The 21950-nt window shown below is 47.3% G+C and overlaps 1 protein-coding gene across 3 annotated transcripts in view; it reads left to right on the forward strand.

The window, feature by feature from the left end:
• The window catches only part of LOC106749680 (dorsal-ventral patterning protein Sog), a 34212-nt gene extending 14749 nt beyond the window's left edge, over positions 1-19463 (forward strand). For 2 of the 3 annotated variants that reach the window (XM_014629375.1, XM_014629368.1), the window contains 7 exons: positions 1927-2030; positions 7475-7604; positions 12314-12379; positions 12654-14441; positions 15165-15298; positions 15895-16224; positions 19025-19463. In XM_014629375.1, the coding sequence (XP_014484861.1) occupies positions 1927-2030; positions 7475-7604; positions 12314-12379; positions 12654-14441; positions 15165-15298; positions 15895-16224; positions 19025-19222 (2750 nt within the window). In that variant the 3' untranslated portion in view covers positions 19223-19463. The remainder of the gene's footprint in view (positions 1-1926; positions 2031-7474; positions 7605-12313; positions 12380-12653; positions 14442-15164; positions 15299-15894; positions 16225-19024) is intronic. The other variant, XM_014629384.1, reaches the window with a different exon arrangement.
• The last annotated feature ends 2487 nt before the right edge of the window (positions 19464-21950 follow it).

Below are 21950 nucleotides of genomic sequence, written 5' to 3' on the forward strand. Positions count from 1 at the left end.
TTTCCACTTTCTCCGTCTCTATTTGGGGTGAACTGAATTCCGTCGGGTCCTTTTCGTTTCATGCACCAAGTACAACCGAAATTGATTTAGAGGTTTCGTTACTTTCGACTCTCAACGTAGACTCTATTGCTGCGACGAATGACGTGTATTAATTGGCTGGATATAATACCCGTAACGTTCGTATTTGAGCGGGCTAGATTTTTCTATCCAATTGTAAGATAAAATGCGTTCTCTCACGCGCCTCACCGCACCGCTCGGCGACGGTTAACCGCGGTTTGAAGGTTTAAATGAACGCGCGACGCATATTATCGACAAATGCGAATGAATATGCGTGCGATGCCGACGTACATACCGACCGCATTACGTTATACCTGTTTCGATTCGTCGATGATGGCAAAGGAAGTGCGTCAGCGAAGAAAAAACGGGTCGTATTTACACCTTAAGGTATTTTCCCCTCTCCTGTGCGAATTCAGCGACCGACTGTTTACAAATTAAATTTTCCATACAGTCAGTTTCTCTCTCTCTCTCTCTCTCTCTCTCTCTTTCTCTCTCGTTCGTAGCTCTGTTTGTCGTGTCTTTTATTTTGTTTGCACCGTTAACACTTTGACTGCCACGCCGAAATTACATGTTTTGCTCAGGACGCCACGGGAGTATTTTTATTATTCAAAGCATATAATGGCAAAATAATAATAAATTGATGATATAAGACAACATTCTTACCCAATGGAGCGTTCATCTTATTGGTAGTCACAGGTGACCACCGTGGTGCCTTGGTAACGATTGATAGCGACAAATTAAAACAAGGCTTCGTTCATTTCAACAAACTATTCGCATTCGTTATTTCGTCGTAAGCGAAACGTCCAGAATATATTGGTGAAACGTGTAGAAGATATTAGTAAACGGTATTTGGTCACTCTATATATAATAGTAGGGTATGTGCACACTTCTAACTTCAATTATATGATTATAAAGCAGCATTTACGATTATTTTCTGAGGTGTGTTTATAATAATAAAAAGGTGACCACCTACTGTCCAGATTGAATTGATGAGCCACATTTATGTTTAAAGTGTTTTAACACAGTGCACCGTTAGATGCAAGATTTATTCTAATATTTTTTTTATTGATGTTCTAATAAAAATTTTTAATTGTTCAATGGGGCACTTTTTATTTCAAAGTATCTTCTATTTATCGGTTATATTCAAAATGCGCTAACTGTCAATTTTCATTCAATTTTTACAATTGTAAAAAGTTCAAGCGCTCCGGTCACCAATGACCACCGTGGCGTCACAGGAGAAACCGTGGCCGGTCATATATGACCAACGTGGCAGTCAAAGTGTCAAAAGGTCACAAAAACGATAGTTGAAACGATTTTTCTCACAACATGTATGGAAAAAAAAAGAATGCTTGAATTAACGTAACACTGAACGAACCAAACACATTTTCGTTAAAGAAAATGGAATTTCTGTTTCTTGCGAAATAAATTTGATTTCTGGGACCAGAAATTCTGTTTCCTCCGACCAAAAGACCGTGTCTGATTTATTCGCTGTCACATTAATTCAAGCAATCTTATTCTCTCCGTGTAGTTTCGTCGATCTCGGAGAAACCTCAAATTCGCTTGCGGCAAGTTGCTGTAGGATCGTTAGCGGAGATTTGCAATGCTTTCCATTTCATCATCGAAACTGTACTTCGCGGGGAATTGGCTCAATTATTGCTCAACTATTGCAACTTTTTAACGGTGAAACCGCAATAAGCCGAAATAAACAGCGGCGTATTCTCAAGAAGAAAGGGAAACGCGAAGCGTGAGCCCGCAAATCGCGAGGTGAAGCGAGACGACGTTTTTTTTAAATTTGCACGTTTTATGCAAGTGACAAGTAAAAAGGCGACGACATTTGCGTCAAGAATTGATCGTTCGTTTTGCTTTCAGAATGCAACTTCGGCCGACAGATCCGCGAATTGGGCACCACGTGGTTCGCGGACTTGGGCCCGCCCTTCGGAGTCATGTATTGCATCAAATGCGAGTGCATGCCGGTACGTATCACAGTGGTACACGTATCCGTGCGAGAGGAGGACGTGACAATTGTCACAAACATCGCGCGAAATCCCAAGCACAAAGGGAGCAAGGAAGATGGGCGCGGGAAGATTGTCACGCTGTTGAAGCTTAAAATTACACCGTCAATTGCACTCGCGTCGAAATGGTGCCCACATGTGACACTTCGCATACGCGCCGCTTCACGCGCCCATAATGTTTCTAGTAAACAATCAGTGTCACCAGAATTTATTAACATACATGAATAAAGAATAATATATGATTCGTACGCGCGACCGAACCCCCCCCCCNTCTCTCTCTCTCTCTCTCTCTCTTTCTCTCTCTTTCTTTCTCTCTATCTCCTTCGCCTTCGAGAGCTCATTGTCGAGATACGCGTCTATAATCACGCCTGGGTGCTTATTACGATTTTTCGTTCCCGATTATGTTTTTCTCCCTCTCTCTTTTTTTTTTCTCTATAATCCGGCTCGTATTTGATACAAGCCCAGTAAAATGTTATTCATATGGAAAAAAAAGATAAGAGGGAATAAAGTAAGTTTCTATCAATGCGCCGATATATAACAGAAATCGGAGCACGTTGCGTCGCGTACGTGCTCTCTTATAATTACGGCACCTTGTTTGCGTCTCCCTTGGTATATAATTTAGCGTCTGGGTTAGATAAATACTACGATATTGGCGTAAAGCTAACGTATCAAATGTTGAGATACCGGGGGCCACGATTCGGAGACCGCTCGAAGTTGCTCGCGACAAACTGGGCGGAAAAAATTAATTCGCGAATATTCGCGTCGCGAAACACGTCACATCGGCTATTGATCGAGCTAACTGTTAATAACTCTGATAAGGTAGAAAATCTCCGGATTATTTAAAAGAAAATAGCAACTTAAGCCCTGCCCTGCCGAAATAATTTTTAAACAATCTCGCACTGTGTTATGAAATATAAGGTTCGCACGATGATTTCTCTCATCAACGTTCGATGCGATTCATCCGAACGTTTCACGCACTACGTGGTACGGCGCTTCGCGTTTGCAATTGTTCACTCACCATTTCGCGTTGATGTCCTGCGACGTCTTCAACATCCAGTTTCCTCGTAGCGTCCAACGGTTCTCCCAATCGTCCCATGTCGACAGCTCTTCATTTACTTCACTTCACGACACTGCATTCGCGACCGTTTTAACATTTGACGTTTTAACGAGGAGTACGATAAACTTCGACACTTCGAGAGCACACTCGTAAATCGCGTATAAACAAATCGCGTGCCGAAGTTCGCGTCGCGTCTTCGACAAAAAAAGTTGACGTTCCGTTTCGCGGATAAGTTCAGCCGGAAACAAAAAAAACCTGAAAAAAGCCAATTTTCTGATTAGTTATTTCGGTAGACGTATCAATGTATCAGGAATATGGGGGGGGGGGGGCCTCGAAACTATTTCTGTCGTGAACTAATCGAAATAAAGAGCGGTAGGTTGATTCTTAATACCCTCGCGTGCTGTCATTGTTCAAGACGACTTTAGCACAACAATTGCGCGTCCAAAGTGACGCGTCTCACGCACGCTTCGACCGACTCGAAAAGCTCGGGAATCACGTCTTCGGACGTGTTACCTCCGCGTCAAAAACTGCTACAATCTCTCAGCAGTTTCATACATACGTTACATGTCAACGCCACGGAGAAAACAAATTTCGCTAGAACAGCAAATGTTTGTCAATATAGTGACGGCAAGAAAAAAATTTGTTTAGACAGCAAAAAATTGGTATGGACAGCAGAGAGACTTGTTAAGAGTATTAATTGCTATTTGCTGGATACATGGGCAATTAATACTCTTAACAAGTCTCTCTGCTGTCAAAACAGATTTGTTGCGGTCTAAACAAATTTTTTTTGCTCTCACCATATTGACAAATATTTGCTAGCGAAATTTGTTTTCTCCGTGCGGTCCCGAAGCCACGTGATCGTCAACCGGGAAGCCTTAAGGTTCGTCTACAATAGCCGTAAAGTAATGCAGTAAGAAGACGTAAGCAGTAAGCTAACTGGCCAACCACAGCCGATTATTGTTGGACTGTAAGAATCCAATTGGTCAATTAGCTTACTGCTCACGTCTTAATGCATACTTTATGACTACTGTGGACGGCCATTTAGAATATCGTTGCCTTACTTTACTCGTTAATTCCACATTTTCCACATCGTAATATTGACACTGCACAATATTTTATAACACTTAATCCCCCCTTGACGTTCGAGCTGTCAAAATACGTAACCCTCGCGATGACAACTATTCGCTGTAACCGCCCGGGTAACCAACGACTCGCATCGAGCTCGAGATGGCCAATCGACAATATCAAAATAAATTAAGAGAGAGATTGCTCCTTACTTGGTCTAATCAAACGAAGAATTATTTATGTGTCTTTAGGGGTAAAGCATGGATCTTTTGGAGTGCCATATACTCGCATATTTTCAAGAATAATATCCTCCCACAATAAATATTAATATATCTACTGGCACTATATAAAAGAGATTCACACTTCGTCCCTAAATTACGTTCATAAATAATTCTTCGTTTGATAAAGATAAATATTTCAAGCGTCAAATCGAGTGCCGTCACATTATACGGTAATTACAATGAGAATATCGAGCGGCGTGTAAAAAATATTTTATGAAAATATCGAGGAATTTATTGCGCCAAACGTCGCAATCGCAATCGCGCGCGCGCACGATAAGTAGCCGGTAAATGCTAATGAAACACGATACTCGACGAGCCTGCCGAGAAGAGAAAATTAATCGTACAGTCGCAAGAAGAGATGCACGATCATTACGTACACACGATGTCATTAAATTCCTCATAGATCGTTAAAGTTCACAGAGTCCATGCGGTTCAGTTTGTTTTTTCATCTCCTAACGAGCTAATAATAGCGGCGACTGCGAGGAAAGAGAAGGCGCGATTTCGATTGAAGCAACTCGGTTTTTTTCGCGCGAATCATAAAGTCGATTCCAGCGAGAATTCAAGCGAGAATTCAAGTCAGATTTATCCGAGAGTGGACCGCGAAACATCGGCGTTTCACGCCGAGAAAACGTGTTTTCAAGGCGGATCGACCCGGTATTTACTATCGATAGGGCAACGCTCGACCTTGCGCGCAAATAAACAACTCCGTCCGGTGTTAGTGAATTTTCCGTCGCCCGGGGAGAATTTTCCGTCGACGGGAGGAAAAACTCAGTCGTAGACACAGAAAGATTCCCGCAGGAGGTTTCCGCCCTCGGTCAATTGCTCCCAGTTGTCTTCAATCGAGTTTTAATGCGGCCGAATGTTCACACGAATGTTCTCAGTCGCGGCGAGTCCGAGGCAGCATTTCTCGTCGCCGAGTTTTCATCCGGTTCCCGTTCACTTGCGGGAGAACTCAGATCTTTTCCTCGATTTGCTATAAACAAACGCTACGACGATTATTATTATTATTAGTATCTACGTTTCGTACCGGTCGGCCACCGACTTTCCTCCGATTGACTGACCGCAAAATAATCGGACGAATTTTCGGTTTGAATCGGTAACCTCGTGACGATCGGACGCGTCTGCTCGCTCCAACGGTGAGCTTTATTATCATCCTGATAAGAAACGGCATCAGGCCGATCGCCGATCTGGAGCCTTGAAAACACGCCTTTTTTTCGCGTGATCCGCAATCGCGACACTCGTCGTGTTACCTTGCCTCCGACGGGATCACGAAGAGTCCTTCCCTCAAAAAGATATATTACATTCGATCCGACCGAAGAAAGAGGGATGGAACAGGAACGCGAGAAAGAGAGAGAACGTTGCGGCGGCGGCACGCTGTTACGTTCGGCTCGTGGACGCGAACGCGACCTCTATTTTTAGACTTCGGAGGAATGACAGTCCCTCTTCAGTGTACACGAGGAGCTATTGATAGGTCGCGGTCTTCGTTGTGGAAGAAGCAGACGCGTCGCGTGAATCACACGTCTCTGTGGGAGAGAGAAAACGCCATGTCTCTTCGCCTAAAGTCTTCGCCGGGAGTGATGTCTCGACCCCTCGTCTGTCGGCCGGGAGTCAACACGGCCATAAGAAGTCCTTAATGATGCGGATTTATGAGGAGGATGTCGATTAACCCCGGAGCGAGAGTTAACGGATGCCACGTCTCCGTACACGTCTCCTCCGCCGATATCGCGATACGCTTTACGGCGACCCGAGCGATTAATATCGGGGTCCTTTCCTTTCGTCGGGGGTCAACCGTCGAGCGCGCGGCGTTTCGCGCCTCGGGAATGCCGTCGCCGTCGCCGCGGTCTCTCAGTGGGACTCTCTCTCTCTCTCTCTCGCGCGCGCGCACACTCTCGAGCACTGCCGCTGAGAATTCCTCTCTGCAACCGCCGCACGATTCGCGCGCGCGCGCGCTGCAGATTTAGCGCGCACTGTATTCCGCGTTGCCCGTTGATTTGCTCTCCCATCTTCTTCCTCCCCGTTTCGTCGTCGCGTCAAGAGAGAGAGAGAGACGCGGGCGAAGTAAAGCTGAAGATAAAGTTGCGCGCGAAACTACGAGACCGGTCCGAAAGGGAGAATCGCTGGATGAAATTCGCGAAAGCACAACAAACATCGCCGCTCGTCGCAAGCTCCTTTTGTCTCCCTCGGCGCTCTCAATTGGTCGTTTATCAGCTCGTGTGAGATCCCGAGTCGAAATTTGGTTACTACTATTTTGACGCTCTTAAGAATAGTCCGCGCCTACTTAAGTGGCCTGTATGTGTGTGGATTAGTAAAGACCTACTTGTTAAGTGCTCTTTCAAACCTTTGATTCTACCGATCTGATTTTAACGCTTCGTTGAAGCTGCACTAAGAGAAAAGTACTGCATTCGAGTAAATATTATTAAATTCATATATGGGCGTTTGATACAATCTATTTAGACGCCGAAAATGGCGAAAACGGAAATTTAAGACATCATCATGGTCAAAGTAGAAATAAATTATATTATGAAAATTACACCTGTATATTTCGCTATCTCAGCTGCTGCTGTGTTGCAGAATTAAAGGTTTAACACGAGATCAAAGTTTCAACTCGGGATTGAGGCCAGTATTCATAGTCCGATCTTACACTTAAAATTATCTTAAGTTTTCATCTTTAGATACACACCGCGTAGCCAGTGAAATGGCCCGTGCAGAATCTTAACACATTGGCGGCGGGTAAAATTTCGCGGGTGATGTCGCTAAAGTGTTTCACACCTGTTTGGAAAACGAGATATCTCGTTTCTCGTCGCCAACGCGCGTATTTCTATGAAAACAAGATTTCTCGTTTACCGTTTCGCCAATCGTGTCAGGGCGAACTTAAGACGATCTTACGTGCGAGATGAACCATGAACAATCTCTCCGTGAAATCTGCGTAATCGAGTAAAGTCCAGCGTGCTCGTCTTCTCCACTCAGACAATGACCGTTCGGACCATCGTTTCTGCTTCCAGGTACAGAAGAAGAAGCGAATCATCGCGAAAGTTCAATGTCGCAACATCAAGAACGAATGTCCCCAGCTCACGTGCGACGAACCAGTTCTGCTACCAGGCCGATGCTGCAAATCGTGCCCCGGTGACTTCAGTAAGTTACGCGACACATAGCTGATTATATTCATCCGGCCCGTTACGGCGAATCTTTCCCTTCCCGACCGAGGAGAGGAAAAAAGTGGCGAAGACGTCCGATCGAAAAGTCGCACGCGCGCGATTTTCGAGCGTGCGCGTTCGTTTTCGCTCGAATATCATCGTGAAAGGAACGGGTTCGGGTATCTCGACTATGCGATTTACTCCATCCGCATTCTCCCTGCCAGCCGCCGATACACGAACAGATCCGCGAGGAGAAATAGAACGCGCGTTTCTGCAGCGCGCGCTCGCGGAGGCCCCAAGAATTTGGCCGCCGCCGCCGTAAGATGCAGTGAAAGTAGTATATCTCGCACTGATAAGGCCGCCAGATAAGGTTTGCGTGCGTCGGTCAGCGCGCGGCGGTAATGAGCGCGAATTGGCACGGAAACGCTCCGCTTCGGGGGGAGGAGGGGGGAGGTACGGCGATAGTATCGCCGAACGCTTCGTATTTATTGCGCGTAAATTGTCTCTGAACGACGGAGAGAAAAATTGGCAATTGCGAATGTCCGAGCCAACGTTCCCGGTTTCCTACGTGTGAAACCCCCACCACCACAGGGACGGAGCAATTCCGTTGGTGTGACGGAATTTTTCGGATGCCGGGAAACGAAAACTCGATTGCTGAAGCGGAAAAATTCCTGCAGAAACATTCCTCGCTCGGTCGGTCGCTCTCGGTTGTCTCACAATCGAGCTTTAACGCAGCTGAATATTTTCACGCACGAGGAAAGAAACTTTCGTTAGCGCGAATGAATTTTCCGTCGGCCGAGGACAGGACGAAAACTTCGTTGCGGAGATTCTGCCGAAGATTTCTGCTCAATCGATCGCTCTCACTTGTCTCTTTTCCCCGCCCACGACCTTTTGTCGTCGCTCGCTCGGTCACTGCACTCGATCGCGTATTTTCGATAAGGATAACTGAAGAATAAGAAAGGGTTACGAAAGAGAAACTCGTGAGGGAGGGGGTCAAGGGGAAAGATTGCCAGTGGATGAAACAATTCACTCAACACTAAAAACGGGCGTATAAACAGCGGGAGGGAAAAGGGAGGCCGACGGATATAGAAAAAAAAGGGGGATAGCACGCGCGGTCAGAAGGTTGTCCGATCACGCTCTCTCGAGAAGGAACTCGAGAAGTAGTATTCGCGGGCGAGAGGAAAGCGGAGCGAGAGACGGTGAGGACGGACGCCACGGTTTAACGCCATGGCGCCGGTTATATTACCGCATGGCGTCACTTCGATTAAGTCGTGCAATCTAAATGTAAATATTAGCATACGTAATGATCGGGCATAACACGCGCGCGCGCGGTAATAAGAATAGACGAGAGATGTGGATGAGGGAGAAGGTAAATGGCGGAGGAACGAGATCAAACGGAGCGAGAGAGAGAGAATACGAGGAGCAGCGAGCGATCTCGTAGAAATCGTTTATAAATCGTTTGTAATCGCGTCCTCCCTCTTTCTCGCTCGTCGACGAGGCCCGAAGCGTCCGAATAAATCGAGAGAGTCGGAGTCGCGCTTCGTTACCGCTTTTTACGACCGCATTCATATCTCGCCGCAATTGGCTATGGCGAGGCGAAACGCGCACGTATTATCAATTAGGTTAATATGACACTTTTGATAAAGCGCGCGCGCATCGCCGGTCGGCGAAGGCGGCTCAAGATTCCGTCGCGATTCGCCGTCTGAACGACGGGCCGATGTAGTGGTAAAGCTGGATCTGCGATAGGTGCAGCAAGCCTTTCGCTCTAATGTAGTAATTCCCAGCAAAAAGCTGGGTTTCCGAGTCTACCAAATTCCTAAGCAATTCCTAAGTTTCGAACGTTATCACGACTATCGGCAGCGCAGGGGACGCTTTTTGTCGGAAATTACGTTACAATTTTTACCGTTCAGAGCCAAAAGCTTATTACACACGGAGAAAAAAGAATCGGTCGAATTAGCGTGATAACGAACGAACGCGTTCCGATTCGTTCTGGAAATTGAGTTGTGATTTTCAGGAAAAAAAATTTAGCTCGTAGGAACGAGGAATTTTCCTTCCGTCGAGGAGATCGCGCGTTCGGGTTCGTTCATTCGGCCGATCCTTTCTTTTTTTTTCTCCGTGCCACCTATCGTAGACCTGGACGCACCTAACGTCGAGGAAGACGTAAAGGAGCGAAAGCAATTTTCGACCATCGCCCGGCGCGTCGTTCGTCCGGATAAAACGTTCGCGTCTACTTGACGTCTTTTTCTGCAACGTCGAATTCCTCTCCTCCTTACGAGCATTTCGCTTACGTCGCCATAATAATCATCGCCGTCGTCGTCGTTGCAGTAGTAGTTGTCGCTGCCGTCTGATAGGGCTCGTTGCCCCCTGCTGATGAAAGGTGAAACCGAGCGCAATTAGTAGCGCCTCCTTTCACGTCCCGCGGGGAAACATATTGCGACCCCTGAGCTCCTCGATTGGACCGTCGCATCGATTTTCATTGGTTCCCTCGTCCGATTCCCGCCGGCGGCCGCGGGACCACGAAAACGAGCACAGCTCTCCGGACTGGTATATAGACACGACGAAATTAGATATTATATACGACATATAATCCGAAGAATGAGGGGTAGGGGGGAAGGAGAAAGAAGAGACGAATCGGAGCGTCGGGTACATTCAATAGGTTTACCACAGAAGGATTTCGATCGATCGGAAGAACGGCTCCTCGATTTACCTTTATACGAATCACTCGCTCGCCGTGTCGCTCGCTCTCAATAGCTAGCGGGGTTAGCTGGCATTTAGATCTCTTTTCCCCTTCTCGGTAAATCCTTAATCCTGAGTAACGATCGTCCTTCGTTGAAACGACGCCAGCCGAGGTAACGACTTTCGGTAACACAACGCCAACTGTTGTAAAAACATAAGTAATACCAACCACACGCTCGACGAAAGACCGCTGGCGGTGGCGTGTTGCGCGCCATTTTTGCAACGCGCGAATTTCGAACAATTCGAGCGGCGCTCTCGAATTCCGTTACCGAACTCGTCGAGGATATATCATTGCGTTGTTGAGAGTTCCTCCTGTTTTCCGATCAAAATGCATATAAATACATACAGAGTGTCCGACGCAGGACCATCCGTCACATGCTTGTAGTTTAAATTAATATGAACAGAAAAGTATTTGCAAACAGCATGGAAAACTTCAGGTTTATTGATAATTGAAAATGGCCATGTATAGAAACTTCATTAATCAATAACTCGAAACTTGCGTGTTATTCGTAAAATGGTAAAGTACTTTTTTGTCTCGAGTGACTCAATCTGCAAGTATACGACAGCTGTTGTGCCCGACGATGGGTTCAAGAAAACCGTTTCTTTCCCCATTTTCCCGCGGACATTTTCTCCGGTCTCCCATCTTCTTTACGGAAGAACAAGTAAACAGTGTCTTGAATCTAAACAAGTAAACAGGTCTTGAATCGAATACGCGTGAATTTTTGTGCTCTTGAGACAGAAACCGAAGGAATGCGCGGAAAAAGTGGAGAAAAGGGCGAGGTTTTTCCGAAACTTTGAAACTACTTCATTCGATGACCCGCGGTCGTGGAAATTCCGGGATTTCTAAGCGAAGAACCGAACCGAGAGGGAAGAAAAACTTGAGAGGAACTTTTGCGTCTCGCCGAGATCGGAGGAGGGTCGCATCGGGGGAGATTCGTTAGGGCGGGAGGTCAAGGCTCACGTGCGAGCGATTGTTTCCCCTGATTGACCGTATTACTGGCCGGCCGGTGTTCCCCGATATGTGTCTAATGCTTAATTAACGGTTCCGTCAGGCCGGCGCTTCGCCGCTAGGGGGAGGGGGGGGGGAAGATTCGTTACGGTCAGGCGGAAATGGTTTGGCTGGTGCGACCGGTCGAGAGAGCCGTCGCACGAGAGGCGTGCTTGTATGTACGTTTCGCGTATGTGGCAATTAACGTCTCCAAGGCGCTGAACCGGCGCGGCATGCGCCATGAAAGTGGCATTCAAAGTAGCGGTGGTTGGCGCCAGCCGACTCTTTTCCTACCGCGCGCGGACATTCTTTATGGTCTGTGCCGTGGCCACATGCCGTAGATAGCCGAGAGCCGCGAGAGGCTCAATGGGGATCGACGATTGGCGATTGACTGCTTCTTTTTATTACAACGGCCGTCCCGAAGGAAAGAGACGCGCGCGCCGCGGTGTCTGTCCCGAATACAACCGACCGCGACGGTGAGTTAGGCGAAGGTTGAGGAGCCTCCTTCTCGCTCGTACGCGCAGTAGTCGTGCCTTCGCTGGCTTATCCTGAATTATGATTTTTAAAGCCCTCTTTCGCCCCCCCCCCTCTTCCCGCCCTTTACGGCTTCTTTCTTCCGCGAGGAGTCTCGTACACGTACGGAGGTGACGCGAGAGTCGTGTCGCGCGGAGTAAACTCCGTCGGAGTGCTTTTGTGCCGAGTAACCTCCCAGTCCCAGGTAACAGGAATTTCTATAAAGATTTCTCACAGACTGATAGACGGCTGGAAGACGCGGGGGGGGGGGGNGGGGTAGGTCGTTCCTTTAAGCGCATTTAAGTCTTAAAAGCGATTCTAACCTCCACCTGGACGATCGTCACAACACCGATCGATGTTTTACAGTTGATCTTATCGCAAACGTCAGATGACAAATGGAAGGATGGATCGCACCTCGATCGAATGATTTCGACGGATTCACGACGAGATTCACCGACATTCTGTTTCAGGCACGGACGTCGTGCAGGATCTGCCGGTGCAGCTGACGTCGGAGGAAGAGGAGCGCAACCTGAAACGTAAGGGAACGTCCTTGGCACATCCTTGAGAAATCGACGCGCGACTTTGAGAAACTCTCGATAGAACCGTCCGAGAAAATTGGTTAATTTTTGCACTACGAGTGTAAACCATTCATTCCCGAATAAGAATCCGTTGTTCAAGTTTGAACATCGCGTTACAATTTTGAGAAAAATCACCTGAATGAGGCGTGAAACGACGATTTTGAAGATTTTCACGATGCAGCACTGGCTGCGTTATTTTGTTTCTTTGTGATTGTCCTCTCGCGCGTTGCAGATTTCGGCACCCTCCTGACGGGCAGGACGTCGCAGTCCGTGCGTTCCGACGACCCGAACCCGACGTCGGTGTACAACAGCGCCTACAACTACTTGGCGACCGGTCGCTTCACCTTCCACCGCAAGAACCTCTATTACTCGTTCTACTTGTCCGCGTCAACGCCCCGGCCACGCAGCATACAGTTCGTCGATGGGTCCGGCAGCATCCTCGAGGAGCAGGCCATCGACCCGGTCGGCGGTGCTTACCAGAACGTCACCGGCAAGCTCTGCGGCGTGTGGAGGCGCGTGCCGCGCGATTATCGCAAATTGCTGCGCGAAGAGCGGCTCCACGTGTCCTTCCTGTGGGAGCCTTCAGCGATCTTGACCGGTCAGCTGTCACGGTACCGCGCCCTGTCCACTGAGCAGTACTCCTCTCTGCTGGAGCCGACGATGGGCGTCGACCGGTCCCTGATGTCCGGCGCCGGCGCGACCGCGATCGTGTCCGCATCGTCGGTCTCAGCGCCGTCGATCCACGTGTCCCTCGTGTTCAACGGCCTCTTCCTGCCGAACGACGTGGCGGAGGTGCCGTTGGTCGTCCAACTGGAACACCAGGAGAAGGACTACGTGGTGCTGCGCGAGGAAATGATCGTGAAGAAGCCGTCGAACGAGCTGAACTTCGGCGAGGTGCGCAGCGCGCTCTCCGGCGCCGATCTCCGGCTTCTCACCAGGGGCAAGCTGTCGATCAGCATCATGTCCCGGAAAGACCCGCAGGCTCTTCATCTGGCCGGTGCGGTCGGGCCACGCGCCACCTGCGACATGTACCAGACCCTGCTGTTGTCGGAGACGCCGTCCGTGGCCTCCGGACTTGCTTGGGTCTACTTGGACCGCATCGGAGCACTGCGCTACGGCGTCCAGTTGATCGGTCTCGAAGAGGAGAGTCCCCTGGTGACCTTGGTCGACGAAGGGGGTAAACGGAAGACGGAACTCGACGACCTGACGCCGTCGTTGGTCGGCGGTTTCGCGAACGGCTCCTTAGACCGGCCCGGCCCGAGGCTCCTGGAGCCGCTCTTCAAGGGAGAGCTCTCCGTCGTGGCCGCCAGCCAGGCTGGCTCCTTGTTGCGCGGTAGACTCTTGGAGAGACCCGTGGCCGACGCCAGGGACACCGCCGCGCCGGTGTTGTTGCGAAGACCAAACCGAGAGCCGACGCATCCCGGACCGGCCGGTCTGATCTGGACCGCGGTGGACTTGGACTGTTCCCTGCACTATGAGCTCGAGCTTGCCGGTTTTTCCTCCAACTCCCAGGAGCCACGGACTTTCCGGCTGTACTTGGAGACGATGCCACGGTTGGCCCAGGGCGCTCCGGTCGCCAGGAGGCTCCTCGAGGAATTCGGCGGCTACTCATTGGAGGGCTCAGTCACCGGGCTCTCGCCAATGGAGCTCTACAGAATCGACTCCGGCATCGGCTTCCTCGAGGTGACCGAGAAGCAGACCGGTCACGTACTCAAGGCTCCCTTCAAGGCCAGGGTGCCGTTCAGCTGCCTGCCCCACTACGCCGATAACGATGTCGCCTCCGTGGTAGCGTACAATCTGCAGCCGTCCAAGTCGGATTTCGAGACCGGCGCGTGCTTCCACGAGACCAGGTTCTACGAGGAGGGCCAGCAGTGGACGTCGAACACGGACCCTTGCTCTATGTGCCACTGCTTCCGCGGCTTGGCGCAATGCGACACGGTGCCGTGCCCGGCGCTCTCCTGCACGCCGGGGAAGCAGGCGAAACAGTCGGTAGCCGGCCATTGTTGCCCGATATGTGCGGGTGAGGAAACGATCTCATTTTTCTCCTCCCTCCCTCTCTCTCTCTCTCTCTCTCCGTCATTTTTACTAGAATTATTTTGTGTGTTTTATTAGACGAATTAAGGATATTTAATTGTCCAGACAGACAGGAAAGTGTCGAACATAATATGCAAACATTTAATATTTACTTTGTGATGCCATTGCAACAGTGCAACATGTTTAAAATACGCGTGTTTCAAGAAATACTTATTTATTACGTCATAATTTTATTCAAAGTATCGATTTCTTATTATTATAATAATCCCAGAGTAATTGCATTTTCTTTCGGGCGAAAGCAGCTGTATTTATAGTATCGGTATATATACGGCATCAGATGATTTTTTATGTGCAAAATACTTATTGTATGAAGACGCATCTTAATCTACTTGTGTTAGTCACAATGCAAACGATATATCGAAACGTGTCTATTTGGATAGAATTTAGTAAACATTAAATAAGAATTTAATAATTTAAGAGGAAAGTTAAATAAGATTCTTTTTTAATAATTTAAGAAGAATTAAGTAAAAATTTAATAACTTAATGGAAATTTAATGTAAAAATTTAATAAAGCTAAATTTGGAAATTCTGACGACCATGAAGGTCCTTTGACGGCTTCAAATCCTTTTGAAGACCTTCGATGGATCGCGCGTAAACGCGCCATCTTGTCCCGGTGTTTAATGTTTTTTTCCTTTTTAATAACACCTAGCTGTGGCGAATAACACGAAGAGCAACGCCATAAAAGGTTGCACGTTGGCTGGGCAGCATCACCTGGCAGGATCGTCCTGGCATCCGTATTTACCGCCGTCAGGATTCGACACCTGCGCGGTCTGCACGTGCGACGTAAGTATTTGCCTCGCCTCTTTTATCTCGCGGATCGCTAATGAACGAAATACACGTTTGCCTTGGAGAAGGAAGCTATCCAACGTCCGCATCTTCAGATTTCCAATAATAGAAGTATTCTAACGTTCAGCAAATCGCTCAAATTATCTCGCAAGATCGCCTGAACTGTTCCGGGAGTGCGCGTTATTTGATACCGCGTCAATGATATTTTTCTCCGTGCAAATGATATGTATATATATATATATGTATATATATATTTTTCCACGCGCGTAATTCAATCAACGTACATCAGCAGACACAGAGCGCGCATGTCGTTTTGTACGTTTACGAATTCCAAGGCTCCGGGGAGCGTAACGGGAGTCGAAAGAACTAGAAGAGTAGACGTTGGTTCTCTCTATCTCTCTCTCCCTCTCTCTCTCTCTCTCTCTCTCGCGAGCATTCGCGCGAGGCATAGACACGCTCTGATGGTGTGAGATAAATAAGAGCGACAATATGGTGTGTTGGTGCGCGCGTCGCCGCACGCGAGGCACACAGGAGGTCGGAGTCACCACCTCTCGCGTCGCGGAATTTACATCGGAAATCCATTTGTCTCGCAGGCTGTCACGTTGGAAGTAAAATGCCCGCGGGTGCAGTGCCCGCCGCTCCAGTGCAACGAGAAGATCGCCTTCAGGCCGGACAAGAAAGCCTGTTGCAAGCAGTGCCCGGCGGTAACACCTCACAACGTAGCCGCCACCGCCGCCGTTATAAACGACACTGCACACATGGCGCGGGATGAGGCCTTACCGTCCATACGGCGCACCGCGGAAGAGATCCTCGCTTCCGGAGGCTGCAAGTACCCCGTTGGCGGGCCCTACGAGAACGGCATGGAATGGCATCCTCGAGTGCACTCGCACGGGGAGATGAAGTGCGTCAAGTGCCGTTGCAAGGTAAGAATTCGGCGTTTCCGAACGGCGATCGGCGCGGCACCGAACCGATTTCGTCAAGTGTTCTCAGTGGGTATTCAGTCGCCGTCATGTATGCCGCATTGTTCTCTGATAGATCGTAAATTGCACGATTTTCGGTGCTTTATATGTATTGCACATGAGGTAAAAATCGTTATAATTAGAGCTATTAACTAAGTTAGTATCTCCGTTAATTGTATTATATTGTGTGTAATGCAAAAATTTGTTCCATTTTTTTTATCGGTTCTTCGCCCAAAAATACCAAAATTTCTACACTGCACAATCATTCAAAAAAAATATTGCGTCGGGTTATGTGTAAGGCCGAAAATTGCGTGATTTTTCATTCGGGGAATGATACAGCAGCATACATGACGCCGAGTGATCTTTGGACACGCGGAAACGAAAGTTTGGCTAAATTTACCCAACAATAAACAAACCAAACGCGTTTTGATTGAAGGATACGGAATTTCTGGTTCTTACGAACCAAGAATTTCGATCCTTATAACCAGAATTTTTACTTCCTCCAATCAATTCGTTGTAAACGTTGTGACAATTCGGGTAAATTCAGCCTTTCTTCCCTATGCGCTTATCCGTGACAAAACAAGGAAGTTTGACACGAAGTTCTCTCAGATTTATTTATTTTTTTCATAGTTCACGAAAATTTACAAACTATTTTTGTTAGAACATCTAGTAAATATGTTATACATCAATAATTTGTAAACAACAAAAAAAGCTGGACAAATAAGGGCCAAACAACGTTGTTAGTGCTCACTATTTATTTACAAGTCAATATTTAAATAATGGAACAACGAAGGTCAATTTTTATTAGCAATATAATATATATTGTCAATACATATTGTTAATAATTTGTTATTAATGAATTGTCTGTAAACGACTCAGTGTAATTCTCTGAGAGAGTGTCGGCAATCAGACTCATCAGAGTTACACCGGTGTCCTCTATTCCTGCTTTTCGAAAAGGCATGACGAGCGATTTCGAAACATCGTACATGCGACTTGATCCACATCGCGATTCTTGGTATCCTTCGCGTATATCATTCTCCGCTTTGTTGATATATTTTTCACATCGGTAACCGGAGCATTCGAAGAGCCGATGTATGAGAGAAATAGAGACACAGAGAGAGAGAGAGAGAGAGAGAGAGAGAGAGAGAGAGAGAGAGAGAGAGAGAAAGTCACGCGAGAAGTCGTCCAGAAAAAGGCTACTTATAAGAAAACGTTATTCCGCGGCTTCTTTATTACTCCAGGCATTGCCGATCGAAGTCTGTCTACGCGATGCGTCGTAAACATAGCGGTGTGTCTTGTTGCCAGGCAGAAGTCCTAGGACTTCGTTATTATTTTTCCTTTTTTCTTTTTCATTGTTCATTCATTCGTTAAGAGACGATGATCGCGCGCAGCCTTGCCTTGTCTCGCGATATCCAGTCACGGGCACGTCAAGAAACCTTTAAGGAGAAAACCTTTAATCGGACTCGTCGGCCTGGCCCGACCATTATAGGATCCATCCATTACGATGAAAATGGAACGCCGCGGCCTCGAGCCGGCTTGCGTCGCGTCGCGTCGCGTCGCGACGTCACGAGACGGCGCAAAAAATAATCGTCTCAATGGCGAGATGCGGATTTTGTATTCCGATGAACCTCTCTCTCCTCGTTGCATCATCCGACGCGCCATTCTCGCGCTCTCTGGCTATTGTTTGCCTATAGATAAGTATCGTCTCGCTAAATATATCGAGTACCTCTAGTTCTTTTTAGCTGCGTTATATTTATGGTTCTTCTGATTGAGAGAGAGAGAGAGAGAGAGAGAGAGGGACATGAGGACAATGAGAAGAGAAAACGATCGGAGATGATGCAGTTGAAAAGAATCGTCGATGACAGTAATTAAAGGGCTACTTGCGCACTTGAATGGCTCGGAAAACGGCCCGATATTTGAATCTTTCTGCTGACTATATTATCAACTTTGTGAAAATGTCTTTTTAAGGAACTTTTTCTTTATATATTTATTTATACGTCACGTGAAGTCCATTACAAAAAGTTGATATGTAACGCTATTATTACTACTTCCGTGAAACTCGTCGATTGTTAACCGGAACCTAAAATATTTCGGGAACTGCTGGACCGATTTTGCATGGATGTATATTCTTAGTAAGATTATCTAGTCTTTATCGTAGTCGATTTTTTAAATGTTAATCTTTGATAAAGTTATTATAACATTCGAAATCGAAAGTGCGATTTTTTGCCACAAAATTTCTCCTCTTTTCGTTTATGAAGCAAACAATTATGTTCGATATCAAGAACGCGCATACCTTAAGTGTTTGCATACTACATTCAGCATTTCTGTCTATCTGGGTTTCTTTCGTGTTTCACGCTTTAAGTAGATACGATTTCAATTGTCCGGACTCAAGGGGAAGTCCACCGAAAAATTGACCAATTTTTTTTAAATACGACTACACTTCGAATATGAGGTGAAGGATTTCTCTCCGAGGCCGCATTTATTATCGTATCTGCAGCTTTTTTCCGCAAATTAAGAGTATCGCATTCTCTCACGGACGAAAGGCGATATCAGTCAGCAGTCGCGCGATCAGCGAGACGGAAAGACCGAAAAAGCGAAATACCGTGCGCCACAGCACTTCGTACTTGACGCCTCGGTTTTACCGTCTTCTCGCGAGGAAAGGTCTCGGATACCTCGAGCCGAGCGAGTCACGTTGGAATTGTTCGCCGCACACGGTGAACGTACCAGCAATCGTAATGGGGTCCCTGCTTTCTGTGTGTTTCAGAACGGCGAGGTCAGGTGCGACAGGAAACGTTGTCCACGGTCGCTCTGTAACTCGATCGCGCATCAGATGAAGCGTGGCGAGTACGTGGCGGACGTCGATGACTGTTGCACGACGCAGTGTCGCCGCGCGAGGCGTCATCACCGCAACAACCATCATCCGGCGTCGCGGCACACCGTGACGCCACGCGAGTTGAGCTGAGTCCGGTCATCCTGCAAAAATCGTTCGCTCCGGCCCACGAAGAAGCTCGCGCGAGCACCGTAGTCATCGTCTGGCCGAGAGAGAAAAAGGGAGAGAGAAAGAGAGAGAGAAAGGAAGGGAGAGGGGGGAGAGAACTGGTCGTTCTTCGTTGTAGGAGCAGCGCGTCGCCATATCCGCGCGTGTCGCGCGCGAGATCGAACGAGCCGGGCAGCCTTCGAAGTGGCGGCGAAACGACGAAAAATGAAGTCAATATCGAACGAACGGCTGTAACACCTCTGTGCGTGTGTGTGTCGGGGGAGATCATGGCAGCTAGGTTACTGTAGATCCGCTAAGCCGACCCTGTCGTTTAACCCTTTCGCTGTGGCGCAGCGCGCCTCGCTTCGAGAAACGCACACCGGCTTTCGAAACGGCTTCCGAACACTTTTTCTCGATACAGTTCGCGGAGCGCAGCCCCGATGATCCAATGAGACAACTTGATTTCTGGGAGTTAATTAAAAACAAGTTTTCCCATTCGACGACAGGTTTAACTTCTGGGAATCAATCAACTGCGAGTTCTCTCATTGGATGATAGGCTTAACTTCTGGGAGTCAATCAGAAACAAGTTTTCTCATACGATAACAGGCTCAGGCATTTAGGGGTTAATCAACAACTCGAGTTCTCTCATTGGATGACGACAACTTCTGAGAGTCAATGGAAAAAAAAAATACAAGTTCTCTCGTTGGATGGCAGACTTAATTTCCGGGAATAACCGAAATCAAGTTCTCTCGTTCGATGACAGATTCAATTTCTGGATATTGATCGATAAGTTCTCTCATTGGATGATAGAGTTGTTGAGAATCAGTCAAAGAATGTTCTCTCATTGGCTGCGTTCCAAACTGTATCGAAAAAGAAGCGTTTAAATTGTCTTCAATAGTAACATACACTCGCGCGAGCGGAAGTTCTGTTCTTCACAGCTGCACTTTCTGACCGAGTCTTCCCATTTTCTTCTCTCCTCCGCCGAGCGTCAGATACGCGTATCTATTTCACTTTCAGCGCGACTCGGTGCAGCCACGAAGAGCAGACCTGAAGTTTGCGTCTGTCACTTTGTCGCGCAATAATCTAACGAACCTGTCTCACGACGATCGTGTTTTCGTCGTTACGGTAACGGACAAGCCGGCAAACGTTGTTCTTGTGCTGCAATGTAACATCTTGACAACGGACTGTCTGTATTCGCGCGCGTTCTAAGCGCGACCGTTCGCACACAGGGATGGGTTCGCGGGCGGCCACCGGGGCCTTTCGTAGCGAAAGAGTTAAAAAGACGGACGACGAGGCGCGAGGGAGAATCGATGACCGTGAGGTCAGTTCGACACAGTTTGCCGCATTTCACTGATGAATGGAGAGGAGTAGGACACGAGGACAACACAGTCGGAGACAGAGTGTGTGTTCGACGACGACAACGACGAGATTGGTCATTCTAACGACAATCGGATCGCGTTCGTTGCTCAAAGTTCGATGCCGGCTAAAGTCAGCGAACATTTACGCATGCGCGTGCAGGAAGCTGAGAGAAAGAGAGAGAGAGAGAGAGAGAACGCTAGTGTAATAAGAGGAAGGACGTGGACGGTACACCATCCGATGCTATTCTTATCCCCCACGACCGCTCGGTCGTTCGCTCTTAGACGGAGAGAGGAAGAGAGAGAGAGAGAGAGAGAGAGAGAGAGACTCCAGCACCCGCAGCCAGACGCTTATTAGTCAATTGATCCTCATCAACGGACAAACGGAACGGAAACCGGGCGCCCTTCCACTCTGTTTTTCGCAACAGTGACACACGTTACGTTAACGGAATGCCGATGCTGCGAGAACGAAGGGTGAAAACTCGGAGCGCAGAAACGAGTTTTTAGTCGTGGCGGTATCACAGTGCCCTACTATACCCACTAATCTCTTCGAGTTACCCAGCAACCAAAGAAGACTGAAGAACCTCCGAAGAAGGCGATATCAGTTATTACGCACGATTGCTAATGATCTACTAATAACTCCAACTTATTATAATTATTATTTTATTTTCTCACACACACACATATACACACACACAAAATCATTTGTATTAATAGTATTATTATAACTGCTCTATTAGATCTCTAGTACGATTAATGTCGTTATTATAATTGGTTATCATCGCTATTGCCACGTCACTCTTATTATCCTCCCCATAGCGATTGTTACGGTTAATCTAATTATTATTCGTCGGTAAAATATAGTATATTTACGTTTCTACGTGTCTAATGTCTGCGTGACCCCTTCAACAATATAGCAACGTTGTTATTCTATCGATCGAATAAGCAGCAATATTCGTTAGCGATAGATATATTCTCTCTTTTTTTATGATATATAAATCTCGTATTTATTATTAGGAGTATCTTTTCTATCTGTTCGAAAATCTCGATAAGTGAATTAATTTTTCATAACGATTCGGTTCCCTGATGATTCGGGAATGTAATTGATAACGTAATAACACTGGGCGATATGGATGATATCCTGGGAATCGTGTATATTCACTTGATTGTAGATCTTTTTATAAACTTGAAACTTGCCTTTCTTCTTTTTCTTTTATCAAAATTATCGAAAGCTATCACCTAGGATGAAATTCACGAAATTCTTAGAAACTGGTACAGAAGATTTGCCATATACTTATCTAATTATATTTCTCGTTTATACACACACACACACACACACACACACACACACACACACA

This window comes from Dinoponera quadriceps, unplaced genomic scaffold (genome assembly GCF_001313825.1).
Source record: "Dinoponera quadriceps isolate SergipeBrazil2010 unplaced genomic scaffold, ASM131382v1 scaffold37, whole genome shotgun sequence".
NCBI lineage: Eukaryota > Metazoa > Arthropoda > Insecta > Hymenoptera > Formicidae > Dinoponera > Dinoponera quadriceps.